This window comes from Dendropsophus ebraccatus, chromosome 1 (genome assembly GCF_027789765.1).
Source record: "Dendropsophus ebraccatus isolate aDenEbr1 chromosome 1, aDenEbr1.pat, whole genome shotgun sequence".
Lineage (NCBI taxonomy): Eukaryota > Metazoa > Chordata > Amphibia > Anura > Hylidae > Dendropsophus > Dendropsophus ebraccatus.
Genome location: NC_091454.1, coordinates 6,251,230 through 6,265,818, shown reverse-complemented (window position 1 = coordinate 6,265,818; position 14,589 = coordinate 6,251,230). Strand labels below are relative to the sequence as shown.

The following is a 14,589-nucleotide window of genomic DNA, read 5'->3' as shown; positions in this document are numbered from 1 at the left end:
AAGGCAACACTTCTCTAAAACAGACTTCAGGTACACCAGGCTTCGCAGCAGGCACAGGCTGTGTTTCAAACTGTGAATCACCAGAGCCATAACGGTCTAACATGGGCATGTCACTTTCAACAGATTTATTAACCCATGCAGCACCGAAGGATTTTTGACCAGTCTCAGTAGAGGGGGTTAACAGCTTGGCAGAATCATGGGCCTTAGACAATTTCTCACTGCCCAACATCCTCAATAATGTGGCGATCCCAGACAACAAAGATTCATCAACATTAGTAACATGCCCGGCATATGAATTAGCAGCCGGCAGCACAGGGGGGGCGCTGAACGCACCACACTCACCTAATTCATCAGCCCTTTCGGCACCATCAGAAGTAGTCGTGGGGTTAGGGTCGGATTTCTTATTGGGAAGCGACTTCTTCTTCTTCATCCCTGCTTGCCCATTCCGACTCCCGCCGGACGGCTGGACCGGCGACGCCATCTTCTTAGCTCGCTTGCGCCGTCCTCCGGACCGCCCACGAATGACGCAGTCTTCTCCGCCTCCGGATCTGACATCAATATCAGCAGAAGAACCGCCCTCAACATCGACGTCGCATCCCGCCACCGGACCAGATCTTCCGGGACCAGCGGCAGGCAGATGGGATGAGCAAGACGGTCCCGCTCCCATGTCGGCCATAAGGGATCCGGGAACAGTCGGAGTCGGCATTACAGGTCTGGTAGGTGTCATATCCTCGATGTCCGATGTAGCAGAAAGGCAGTGTCTCAACCAGTCCTCACCGCCCAAACCAGAAGCTCTGCTCAAGACCTTAAAGTAGAGATCCTCCATTGCGCATTAAAATATCCACAGCGAGTAGTACAGACAAACTCTTTCTTCTTGGTCTTGCTGTAACTGTATCAACGGTCACTGGCATCGGGTGTTTTTATCAAATTGATACGATGACGTCACATCGTATTCTGGCCAATTAGCTATATACTTACCAATTTTTGCCCAGTGACTACAGTTGATTTAGCTTTCTTCTTGTAATTTAATCTTCACATATATATATATAAACGTGCATAGACAAATATATACAGGCATATATATATATATAATCATGTATGTACATACACACATACATAGACACACATATATACATTACAATATATTTCATAGGACATATTAGCTTAATAAAATATCCTAACCTGTTTAGGGGCTGCCAATGCAATCACATGTACCCCTTTCGCTTATTTGCTTCAGGGATAATTCAATAGTTACCTGGGGAAGTTCGAGAGCCCTTTTTGAAGATCGGCACTACATTTGCCTTACGCCAGTCCCTCGGCACAATACCAGTAAGCAAAGAATCACAGAATATTTCATACAAGGGTAGTGAAATTACAGAACTGAGTTCCCCAAGAACTCTGGGGTGCAATCCATCAGGCCCTGGAGCTTTGGTTACATTGAGTTTGTTTAATTTATCTTGGACCATATCTATAGTAAACCAGTTCAGTACATTGTGTGTTAGCAGCACTGGCCCCACCCACCTCAGCACTGGCCCCACCCACCACAGCTCCATCCTCTTTTGTATATACAGAACTGAAGAACCCATTAAGTAACTCAGCTTTCTCCTGATCCCCAGTTATTAATTCCCCGTCGCCATTATTTAGGGGTCCTACATTACATTAATATATTTGAAGAATTTTTGGGGGTTTCTTTTGCTTTCTATAGCTACCTGCCTTTCATTGTGAATTTTTGCTGCTTTTATTACATTTTTACAGGTTTTGTTGACTTCTTTGTAATGTTTAAATGCTACAGCTGACCCCTCTGATTATTTTTTTGAATGCCCCTTTTTTCTCATTTATAGCCCTTCTAACCTCGGTTGTCGTCATGTGGGATTGGATTTTAACTGTTTATATTTGTTACCCATAGGAATATATTTGGCAGTACAGTTATTTAATGTGGATTTGAAGATTTCCCATTTATTAGCTGTATCCGTATGTGACAGCAGCCGCTCCCAGTCTATGCCCTGAAGTTCTGCCCTTAACCCAGGAAAATTGGCCCTTTTAAAATTAAGAGTTTTTGCCCTCCCAACATGTTTTTCTTTTCTACACTTTAAGCTAAAAGTCACTATATTGTGGTCACTATTCCCCAGGTGTTCATGGACAGTGACATCCCCAACCAGCTCAGCGGTGTTAGAAATAACCAGATCCAACAAAGCATCACTTCTAGTCGGCTCCTCCACAAACTGGCCCAGAAAATTATCCTGCAGGAGGTTAAGAAATTCCCCCCCTTTGTGGTTTTAGCTGAACCGTGACCCCAATCTATATCTGGGTAGTTGAGGTCCCCCATTACCACTACTGTTCCCTCCCGGGCAGCCCGCTCTATTTGTCTATTCAACTGGCCATCTACCTCCTCAGTAATGTTGGGGGGTCTATAGATTACACCAAGAATAATTTTTTCACTCTTTACCTCCCTCTGTAGTTCTACCCACAATGCTTCCACATCATCACAGTCATCGCCAACTATTGCATCTTTTACACTCACTTTAATATCATTTCTGACATACAGACATACTCCTCCTCCCCTTCTGCCCACCCGGTCCCTTCTGAACAACGTAAATCCCTGAATATTGACAGCCCAGTCATGTGAGGAGTCCAGCCATGTCTCAGTCACACCAACCACATCAATGGACTCCTCCAGAACCAAGGCCTCCAGCTCCCCCATCTTGCTGGCTAGACTTCTGGCATTAGTAACCATACACTTTATATTACCATCAAGTTTAACCGCTTCATTATAAGAAATAGGATTTATTACAGTGCTGTGACTACAATCATCCTCACTGTTCATCCGCAACATATGGATCTCCCTATGCACTGCTCTTATCCTCCCCCCACAGGACCATTCTCCCTATCCACTGCTCTTATCCTCCCCCCACAGGACCCTTCTCCTCCCTCCTCAATGTTCTGTCCCCTCTCTAACCTATCTGCCACTACATTGTCCTCCCTCCACATCCCTAGTTTAAAAACCCCTCCACCCCTTCTATGATTCTCTCCCCCAGCACAGCGGACCCCCTTCCATTAAGGTGCAAATTATCTGCGGAAAACAGATTGTACCCAATGAAAATTCAGCCCAGTGCTCTAAAAACCCAAACCCTTCTTCTCTACACCACGACTTGAGCCATGCATTTAACTCCCTAAGCTCCCGCTGTCTTTCCGGCGATGCGCATGGCACAGGCAGTATTCCAGAGAATACCACCTTGGAGGTCCTTCCCTTCAACAGTCAAAGATTAGTTCCAAATGAACTACAGCCAGGGGGGCAACAGTGCACAGCTCCAGCTCTATCCCACTGCCATTTGCTTTTCAATCACTGTGCTGGAAAAAGAAAGTAATACAACTCCGCACATCCTAGAATATACTAATCTAATGAAGAAATTCAAAACTATAAAACTGCACTGTCTATATACAGCCCCTCTGGAGGAGAGCATGTTCATCCAGCTCACCTGTAGTGCAGCCATCTTGTTAGCCCAGAGCCCCAGTCTTGTTGCTAGCACTGGCTCCTGTATCCTCACTCTGTGCTGTCTATACTACTGCTGGTTACTGCTTTTGAGCTCCCTCACACACTCACTGAGACAGTACCTGTAACTGCCACAGGTGTCACTGCTGAGCAGTCATGTTATTGAACTAGACTCTCCTGATTGGTTCTCCTGGTTCATATAATTCATAATATAACTCACATTCTGCTAGATCGGCGCCCGTTTACTGGGCCTATTCCATGGCCCGACAATCGTTAGCGAGGGTGGCAGAGACATTGTTACCGATGTCCTTGCAGCCCTTGTTTAATACATTACCTGTCCAGGCGCAGGTCTCCTGGTCTCGCGCGGTAGCTGCAGCTTCGGAACAGCCCGGCTGAATTGACAGACCGCTTAGCCAATCCAGACAGGCCGCTCCGAAGCTGATGCTGCTGTGCGGGACCAGAAGAATGAGAAGACCTCCGCCTGGACAGGTAATATATGATGTTTGTGAAATCGTCGGGCGCCCGCTATTCCATGTAGCGATGCGCGGGTGACGACCGATGAAAAATCAGCCGATGACACGATTATCGGCTGATCGTTCTCTCTATTCCACAGAGGGATAATCTGCCGATTATCGCTCCGTGGAATAGGCCCCTATGACTGTAACTACCCCGTGTGTCACTGCTGAGCTCTGTCTTATACACTGGAGGCCCCGAGTCTGACTGTTTCTAATGACTTCTTATCAGTCTCCCAGAGAGAGAGAATGAACTAAATGAGCCGATCTTTTGATTTACTTTTTAGGTGAACTTATCCCCCAAATGAACCACAATTCCCATCACTACAACCTGTCTCCTCCTTACCTCAATACAGTCCTGAAGACGACATTGTAATCTGAAAACTTCCGTCTCCTTCAGGAATATTTACACCGCAGGTCGCCATCACTAATCCCAACAAGAAGATGATATTAAATCAATGTGGATTTTTATAACTAATTATTTAAAACCTACATAAGAGGGTTCAGCACCTATAACATGGTTAAATATTGCACTAGTGGGAGGGGGACCTCCAGCCGTAGCTAAACTCCTAATCCCTTTAAGCCTGGACAGTGAATGCTTTGGCTCTCCAGGCCTGATGGGAATTGTAGTGTAGTAACATCTGAGGGCAGAGAGATGATGATAACAGGGATCATGGCTCCTTACCTTTTCTTGGACGTTAATTCTATTCCATACGACTGGACACAATATGTTACAATGTAAAAATAAACCCACAACCATCGACTTTACTTAAATAAAAACAATACAGATTTATTAAACAGGAATAAAATGTCATCAATTCCATAAAACTCTACAATGTCCGTCACCCTCTCAGACGCAGATTCTTATAATGGTATCGCTGTATAGGAGGGGCTGAGGGGTCACAGGTCATGAGGGCTCCAGCTTCCTCCTCTTCATGTATAGGCCCTGGTTGGGATGGTGCGGACTTTTACCTTCAAAGTAGTAATAAAAAAAAAATAAAAAAATCAAAATACGTAAGAGGTGAAAGTTGTGCCAATCATCTGTATACCCTACAGTATGTACCCAGCGACACTAACGTGAGGGCGGATGACACGCTACAGTATGTACCCAGCGCCACTAACATGAGGGCGGATGACACGCTACAGTATGTACCCAGCGCCACTAACATGAGGGCGGATGACATGCTACAGTATGTACCCAGCGCCACTAACATGAGGGCGGATGACACGCTACAGTATGTACCCAGCGCCACTAACATGAGGGCGGATGACACGCTACAGTATGTACCCAGCGCCACTAACATGAGGGCGGATGACACGCTACAGTATGTACCCAGCGCCACTAACATGAGGGCGGATGACACGCTACAGTATGTACCCAGCGCCACTAACGTGAGGGCGGATGGCACGCTAAAGTAAAGCACATCACTGCCAGAATGACCCAGACGTGTCTATCACAACAGGTCAGCAAACCCTACACGTATGCAGTCTATTGCAATAACGTGACATTGGCAGAAAAGGCTTTAGTCATGTTTTCTGCTTCATTGAAAAAATGGAGGTCGGCACAGCCTGGTCGCCCCATACACACACATCAATACAATGCATACCCAGGTTCTGGTTCCATGACATGGTTCTCATGGGTTGCCGCTCAGTGTTCGGCCTCTGAGGCGTCTTGCTCCGCGTCATCATCTGATGATGTCCCAGGGGGGTTGTAGGCCTGGACAAAGACGTTGCAGCTGCTGCTTGCCGGTTCCCATTAGAGAAGCTGTCAACCTCTACAGAGTCTAATGGGATGTCCCAAAACTCTGGGTCGTCTACAAATGAAACGATAGCGGAGTAAATGTGGATCACAATGAAGACGTCATATAAAACAAGGTCTGCGCTGATGCCAGGCATAGACCACCAATGGAATAGCCCTTTAAGATTGAGAGGCTGACACCAGTTCAGCATTTATGCAGTGTGGGATTGCAGCTCTGCAGCACGGCTTGGGGCACATTGGTCTTATGCAGATACATAGCAGCACTGTGTTATATATAGATTGTATGGCCATGTCACAGTGATACATGGCATATATTATACAAAAGGGGCAGGGCTACCAATAACCAATAAGATCACTGATTTATTCTGGAAAACAGAATGTGATTGGCTGCTGTAGTTCTCTTTCCGTATTTTGCAGTCATATGACATATACACGCCAATCTGATAGTCAGCCCCTGGTTTCCCATAAACGCACACACTCCGATCTTCAGTACCAACATTTCTGATCCTCCTTTCCCCCCATATACACTGGACTAACCCAACACCAATCTCATGTGGATTGCCTGCTATAAAGGCCCTGATAAACATTAGAAAAAAGTTGGCCGAACCAACCGATTTGGTCAGGACCCGTCCCCTGGGCCTCTTCCACCTCCCCAACAGATGACAACAAAGGAAAGAAGGATGGGGTATAATGCATTTCGCTGCCGGATCCTTCTGGCTGCGCAGCTACTTTGATGCCAAAACCAGGGGGATCATAAGGAAATAAATATTATACGTTTTTCAATTTTTTTCTATATATAGATAGCTGATCACGCTCCAGACACAGCGGGTAATGGCTGCTATCTCTGGTGAGGGCCAGCACGGGACCCATCTCTGGTGAGGGCCAGCACGGGACCCATCTCTGGTGAGGACCAGCACGGGACCCATCTCTGGTGAGGACCAGCACGGGACCCATCTCTGGTGAGGACCAGCACGGGACCCATCTCTGGTGAGGACCAGCACGGGACCCATCTCTGGTGAGGACCAGCACGGGACCCATCTCTGGTGAGGACCAGCACGGGACCCATCTCTGGTGAGGACCAGCACGGGACCCATCTCTGGTGAGGGCCAGCACGGGACCCATCTCTGGTGAGGGCCAGCACGGGACCCATCTCTGGTGAGGACCAGCACGGGACCCATCTCTGGTGAGGACCAGCACGGGACCCATCTCTGGTGAGGACCAGCACGGGACCCATCTCTGGTGAGGACCAGCACGGGACCCATCTCTGGTGAGGACCAGCACGGGACCCATCTCTGGTGAGGACCAGCACGGGACCCATCTCTGGTGAGGACCAGCACGGGACCCATCTCTGGTGAGGACCAGCACGGGACCCATCTCTGGTAAGGACCAGCACGGGACCCATCTGTGGTGATGACCAGCACGGGACCCATCTCTAGCATTGTCCATACTAAAGATAAAATAAATAAATAAAATTATAAAAATAATAAAGAAAATTACTATAATGACAATTTCCAGAATTACCAGGGAAAATGCAATAAAAAGCCAAAATGATAACGATAAAAACGTCAGCTCATCATACAAAATATATGAGCCTTCACTCAGCTCCATAGTAAGTAATACGGGTCAGAAGACGGTGATGAAAAGGCTTTTTTTTTTTAAGTTTATTTTTAAAAAGTAAAACAAAAGATACAGGGCCACTCCTCTCATTGTAATTAGTTTGTGTTTTTTTCTGGTTTTGTTATACATTATATAGTAATATAACGGCACAATAAACCCTGCCCTATAAAAACAAAAATGTTATGGGTCTTAGAAGATGCGGTGGAAAGAAATGTGAGCGAAAAATAAACATTTGCTGGCGGGGAAAGGGTTAAAGTTATTGTCACTTGTGCTGATCGGACCGGAGTAAATACAGGAGATCAGGAGGCAGACACGGATTTATTATACGTACACAATGCTGTATTATATTCCTCGCATTGAGGAGCCATCTCAGGGCTGCGCAAGGTGACAGAGCGCGGCCTCACCTGCCAGATACTTGTCCACGGCTGCGGCCTGCACTGATGCTGGGGTGCTGTGACCTATAGGGGGCACCCTTGGAGCATTAGATGTTCCTAGAATAAAGGGAGAGGGTTAGGTCACGTGGGTAACTATAAATGGTGTAATTAGAAAGCGCTCAGATCTGAAATAATCTACATACAATATTTATATAGAATATTACATCTGGAGCCTGTGAGAGTTATGAATACTTGTTCTAGACTTTTCAATATAAGATGGCTATATACTTTTCCCCCAATACAACTATCTGTGCAGGACAGAAAGGGGTGACTGATATGCGACACGTTCTGTACAGACAGCAGTCATGTAACAAGCAACAAACAAGCTTATATAATAGTTAGGGGCCTTAGTAGACGCCTCACACAGTCACAGTCAGCAGATCGCTGGCCCTTTTGCATCGGTTGTCAGCCACTAACACTGACCAATAACCTCTAATAATCTGCTTGTCTCTTACCACCTTGTCCTAGGTCCGCAGAATCCCGTAAATGCTTCTTCTCCATCTCCTCGCGGAATCGCTGTTGCAGCTGCTTCTGCCGCAGTTTGCGCTGATACGTGGCATCCATCTCCGGCTGGGCCACCAGACCTGCTGATCCACATCCTAAACTGCAAGTATATCAAGTGTACATTAATGGGGTCGGATTATATATCACAATCGATGATCTCATCTGACAATAAACCCCAAATACTTCACGCTATAGATGCAGAAGCAACGGTACGGCCATGGCCACAATGACTGGATATATACACACAAAATGTACTGCCCATATACATGGTGGTGCTGCAAACCTCCACCTACCACATACATACCATTACAGTCTCTGTATTAAGGAGATGTTATTGACCGCATCATTACCTGTTGTCACTATTACTCTTTGTATAATCCTCTTGATGCAGCTTGGTCGGTGACTGGTCAACGCCACCAGTGTTTTCCTGGACCGCCGACTCCTGGCGCATCATCTCCATAGATTTCTGCTGTTTGCGGAAACTATTATAGCGGGCCTTTTCAAGCGTAGCATCATAGTCCTGACGCTTCGTCTGAGCCAAATCCAGCTCGCTCTGAGGCTGCAGAATATAAGGAATACCTGTCAGTCCAGGCATCTCTCCTACACAGTTCAGTGCATTCTCTATGAGTCCTGCAAATGTTTCTTATACTTGTAGTGCCTCAATGCATACACCTATACAAAGCTTTCCTGTATCACGGCCACATCTTTGTAGATAGGACTTCTACTTTGACACTAGCAAAGTTGCTTCTTGTTGATACAATTGGCTTTTAGAGTAATAATCTGATCCTGGATAACCCTTTTAAAGGGACTCTGGCCTCTTCATTATTGCCCAGGCACATCTGGCAGTGGCTGTACCTGGTCTTGCAGCTTGGTCCTATTATTTGAATGGAACTTAGGGTGCCTTTACACAGAGATTTATCTGACAGATTTTCTTAGCCAAAGCCAGGAATGGATTTGAAAGGAGGAGAAATCTCAGTCTTTCCTTTATAACCTGTTCTCTGTTTATAGTCTGTTACTGGCTTTGGTTTTAAAAATCTGTCAGATAAATCTCTCTGTGTAAAGGCACCCTAAGAATTGAAAGAAAAAAAACTGCAGTACCAGCATAAGCCACTACAAGATGCATGGCACTGTGCCCACTAATGGAGTTGAGCGCTATGGCCCTTTCAACCAGCTGATAGGTGGGGGCGCCACCGATCTCATACTAAAGGCCATCAATGTTAACTCCCCCGTATATAATCACTGACCAGTTTTGGAAGCTTATTGACAGCACGCAGGTATTCTTTGTCCAGTATGCAGTTCCCGAGAGCGTTTCCGAAGCACCTGAAGAGGTGAATACATACAGGTTATAGGCAGAACAGAAGTTATAGATCACTGATGGTATTATCATTATTTTGTAGGTTCTGAATAAGAATATATATATATATATATATATATATATATATATATATATATATATATATAAATTCTTGTCGGGTTCATTACTTCAGCGCCCTCTTCAGCCCGTCGGTCACGGCCTCCTTCCGTGCTTTTTCCAAGGACAGAGCCTTAGACTTCAGTCCCTCACTGACACCGTAGCCAACGTCTTCATGGTAGGAGCCGTCCTGGAAGAGAAGCGTCACGTTAGCTACGTGCCTCTCGCTCCATTCATGTTATGAGAGAGAATGGTCGGCATGTTGGATTTCACTTGTCTGATCCTTTTGTTCTCAGGAAGCTAAGCCAGTGACTTACCACTCATCTGTCCACTAAAAACACATGGATGCTAGGGTGAAAATATATGGAGGAGATCAGGAGAAATCTGCTGTGTATGAGGGGATCAGGAGAGATCAGCTATGTGAGCATGCATGCGTTCGAGGATCGAGAGACATAGATGCTGGCTGAACGAGCTGAATGAGCGTGCATGTGTATCAGGGAATCAGGAGACTTGGATATCAGCTGAATGAGCGTGCCTGTGTATCAGGAGACTTGGATATCAGCTGAATGAGCGTGCATGTGTATCAGGAGACTTGGATATCAGCTGAATGAGCGTGCATGTGTATCAGGAGACTTGGATATCAGCTGAATGAGCGTGCATGTGTATCAGGAGACTTAGATATCAGCTGAATGAGCGTGCATGTGTATCAGGAGACTTGGATATCAGCTGAATGAGCGTGCATGTGTATCAGGAGACTTAGATATCAGCTGAATGAGCGTGCCTGTGTATCAGGAGACTTGGATATTAGTTAAATGAGCGTGCCTGTGTATCAGGAGACTTGGATATCAGCTGAATGAGCGTGCATGTGTATCAGGAGACTTGGATATCAGCTGAATGAGCGTGCATGTGTATCAGGAGACTTGGATATCAGCTGAATGAGCGTGCCTGTGTATCAGGAGACTTGGATATTAGTTAAATGAGCGTGCCTGTGTATCAGGAGACTTGGATATTAGTTAAATGAGCGTGCCTGTGTATCAGGAGACTTGGATATCAGCTGAGACCAGTAGAGAAAGCCAGATTTATCTGACAGATTATTAAAGCCAAAGCCTATTGGATTTGAATAGAGAAATCTCAGTTTTTCCTATATGACCCTTTTTATAGTCTATTCCTGGCTTTGACTTCAATAATCCGTCAGATAAATCTGTGCATGTAATAGGACCTGTCATGTGCATGTGTATAGAGGGGATGGAGGGAGATGGCTATCGCTCACATCTTATGTGTATGGCCGCCTTACGCTTTCAGTGTATAATAATGATGTCTGGTCCATTATCAGACATAACACGTGATGAATGACCAAAAGCCGCTCCAGCAATACAATAAAGACTTTACCTTCAGCTGGACTTTAACAAAAGCGCAAACTCCCACATAAAACTTCCCATTACTCAGATCCACAAAATCTGCAAGAGAAGACATAGTGATGACGGTATGGGGGGGTTGAGATGGTGGGGGAGGGGATCTTAAAACCATTTACAGACATACTGACACTCACCGACATTTTGCTGCGTTACAGAATGTGACCATCCGTTGTATCCAAACATTTCATTGGCCAAGCTGACCACCTTGTGCCCCTCGATGTAACAGACCTGAAGAAGCAGAGAACACATCTGTTTTTTATTTCACATCATCATTCGTCATTTATCCTATAGAGCCGATTGTTCCTGGACAGTAAGACAACCATGTCCCATACACACATGTAATGTATATGAGGACAGCCGTACCCCATACACACGTCCTGTATCGGAGAAGGACAGCCGTACCCCACACACGTCATGTATAGGAGAAGGACAGCCGTACCCCACACACGTCATGTATAGGAGGAGGACAGCCGTACCCCGTACACACATGTAATGTATATGAGAAGGACCATACCCCATACACACACGTAATGTATATGACAAGGACCATACCCATACACACACGTAATGTATATGAGGAGCACAGTCATGCCCCATACACACATGTAATGTATATGAGGAGGACAGCCGTACCCCATAGACATGTTACGTATATGAGGCGGCCATCTTTACCCACCTTCTGCCCCCCTCCAGCCTGCCTGCTGCTGATGTATTCGGGCCCCAGCTTCTGGCGCAGAGCGTTCTGTACAGCCTGATATTCCTCCACACTGTACTTATGCTGCAAACACAAGAGATACAACATACACATACTATACGAGTACATACACATACTACAGGTAAGTTACAGGGGTCTTCCCAATGTACCTCATACTCAGCTGCTTCTCCTTGCACTGCTGGGAGTTGTAGTCTACACAGTGTTACTTTCCACCTACCTGTCCGAAACTCGCAGATCCGCCAGATCCCTCCTGCCCTGGCCTGATCCTGTCTCCTGTCTGCTGACGCCCGGACATCGTCCCCAGATGGAAAATAGACAATGTGACCAACTATAATAACCAGAGACCTATAGAGACTGGAGGAAAAAGGAAAAACACAGTATTATATAATAATAATAATAATAATAATAATATACTGTATTATATAGGGGTATAATATACATATACTGTATTATATAGGGATATAATATACATATACTGTATCCTATAGTGGTATAACATAAACTGTATTATATAGGTGTATAATATACATATACTGTATTATATAGGTATATAATATACATATACTGTATTATATAGGGATATAATATACATATACTGTATTATATAGGGGTATAATATACATATACTGTATTATATAGGGGTATAATATACATATACTGTATTATATAGGGGTATAATATACATATACTGTATTATATAGGGGTATAATATACATATACTGTATTATATAGGGATATAATATACATATACTGTATTATATAAGGATATAATATACATATACTGTATTATATAGGGATATAATATACATATACTGTATTATATAGGGGTATAATATACATATACTGTATTATATAGGGGTATAATATACATATACTGTATTATATAGGGGTATAATATACATATACTGTATTATATAGGGATATAATATACATATACTGTATTATATAGGGCTATAATATACATATAATGTATTATATAGGGATATAATATACATATACTGTATCCTATAGTGGTATAACATAAACTGTATTATATAGGTGTATAATATACATATACTGTATTATATAGGTATATAATATACATATACTGTATTATATAGGGATATAATATACATATACTGTATTATATAGGGGTATAATATACATATACTGTATTATATAGGGGTATAATATACATATACTGTATCCTATAGCGGTATAACATATACTGTATTATATAGGGGTATAATATACATATACTGTATTATATAGGGGTATAATATACATATACTGTATTATATAGGGATATAATATACATATACTGTATTATATAAGGATATAATATACATATACTGTATTATATAGGGATATAATATACATATACTGTATTATATAGGGGTATAATATACATATACTGTATTATATAGGGGTATAATATACATATACTGTATTATATAGGGGTATAATATACATATACTGTATTATATAGGGTTATAATATACATATACTGTGTTATATAGGGGTATAATATACATATACTGTGTTATATAGCAGTATAATATATACTGTATTATATAGGGGTATAATATACTGTATTATATAGGGGTATAATATACATATACTGTGTTATATAGGGGTATAATATACATACACTGTATTATATAGCAGTATAATATATACTGTATTATATAGGGGTATAATATACTGTATTATATAGGGGTATAATATACATATACTGTGTTATATAGGGGTATAATATACATACACTGTATTATATAGCAGTATAATATATACTGTATTATATAGGGGTATAATATACTGTATTATATAGGGGTATAATATACATATACTGTGTTATATAGGGGTATAATATACATATACTGTGTTAAATAGGGGTATAATATACTGTATTATATAGGGGTATAATATACTGTATTATATAGGGGTATAATATACATATACTGTATTATATAGGGGTATAATATACATACACTATTATATAGGGATATAATATACATATACTGTATTATATGGAGGTATAATGTATATACACGGTATTATATGGAGGTATAATGTATATACACGGTATTATATGGAGGTAAAATGTATATACACAGTATTATATGGAGGTAAAATGTATATACACAGTATTATATGGAGGTAAAATGTATATACACAGTATTATATGGAGGTATAATGTAAATACACGTTATTACATGAGGTATAATGTATATATACGGTATTACATGAGGTATAATGTATATACACGTTATTACATGAGGTATAATGTATATATACGTTATTACATGAGGTATAATGTATATATACGGTATTACATGAGGTATAATGTATATATACGGTATTACATGAGGTATAATGTATATATACGGTATTACATGAGGTGTAACGTATATACGGTGTATAATGTATATACAGGCAGTGTTACATACAGTTATACAATGTTCCTGTCACGGCCTCCGCTTCCTCCTCTGCACTCCGGGCTCCGCTCACATTTCCCGCCTCCACCGCTGGCCAATCAGGATGGACGCTCGCGGTGCATGACGGGAGGTACACCGGGGCCGCGGCTTCACACCCTCAGCAAGTAACGGAATAATGGGAGGGGGCAACAAACAGATACGGATACCGGGGAGCTGAGAGGTGAACACCGGTGGGGATACAGAGACGAGAGGACGGGGCATGGCGGCGGAACCGGACATCCCATGGGGCCTGACTCCACACTGTACAACGGCTCA

General features: G+C 43.1%; 1 protein-coding gene across 3 annotated transcripts; it reads right to left on the bottom strand.

Annotated features, from left to right (window-relative positions):
* Positions 1-3,993: 3,993 nt before the first annotated feature.
* On the bottom strand, positions 3,994-14,343 carry RAD52 (RAD52 homolog, DNA repair protein). Of its 3 annotated transcripts, XR_011359666.1 has the most exons (13): positions 14,287-14,343; positions 12,075-12,211; positions 11,819-11,920; positions 11,277-11,370; positions 11,117-11,184; positions 9,799-9,917; positions 9,561-9,636; positions 8,667-8,875; positions 8,268-8,416; positions 7,783-7,869; positions 5,610-5,816; positions 4,849-4,974; positions 3,994-4,429 (listed from the first exon to the last, which is right to left on the bottom strand). XR_011359666.1 is itself a non-coding variant. In XM_069951473.1 (12 exons), the coding sequence occupies exons 2-12, from the start codon at positions 12,150-12,152 to the stop codon at positions 4,910-4,912; spliced, it is 1,254 nt and encodes a 417-aa protein (XP_069807574.1). In that variant the 5' UTR covers positions 12,153-12,211; positions 14,287-14,343; the 3' UTR covers positions 4,800-4,909. The 3 variants fall into 3 exon arrangements, 2 of the variants coding, with proteins under 2 accessions (XP_069807574.1, XP_069807585.1); XM_069951473.1 differs by lacking the exon at positions 3,994-4,429 and having other exon boundaries at positions 4,800-4,974; XM_069951484.1 differs by lacking the exon at positions 3,994-4,429 and having other exon boundaries at positions 4,800-4,974; positions 8,271-8,416.
* Between the last annotated feature and the right edge of the window lie 246 nt (positions 14,344-14,589).

What these genes read in the sequence shown, in the direction of transcription:
- RAD52 (XM_069951473.1), bottom strand. Translation starts at nt 12,152, where the DNA reads ATGTCCGGGCGTCAGCAGACAGGAGACAGGATCAGGCCAGGGCAGGAG. An exon ending in AAGAGTAATAGTGACAACAG is followed by an intron (nt 8,417 to 8,666) that starts GTAATGATGCGG and finishes ATATACTTGCAG; the next exon opens with TTTAGGATGTGGATCAGCAG. An exon ending in GTCATGGAACCAGAACCTGG is followed by an intron (nt 4,975 to 5,609) that starts GTATGCATTGTA and finishes ACTACTTTGAAG; the next exon opens with GTAAAAGTCCGCACCATCCC.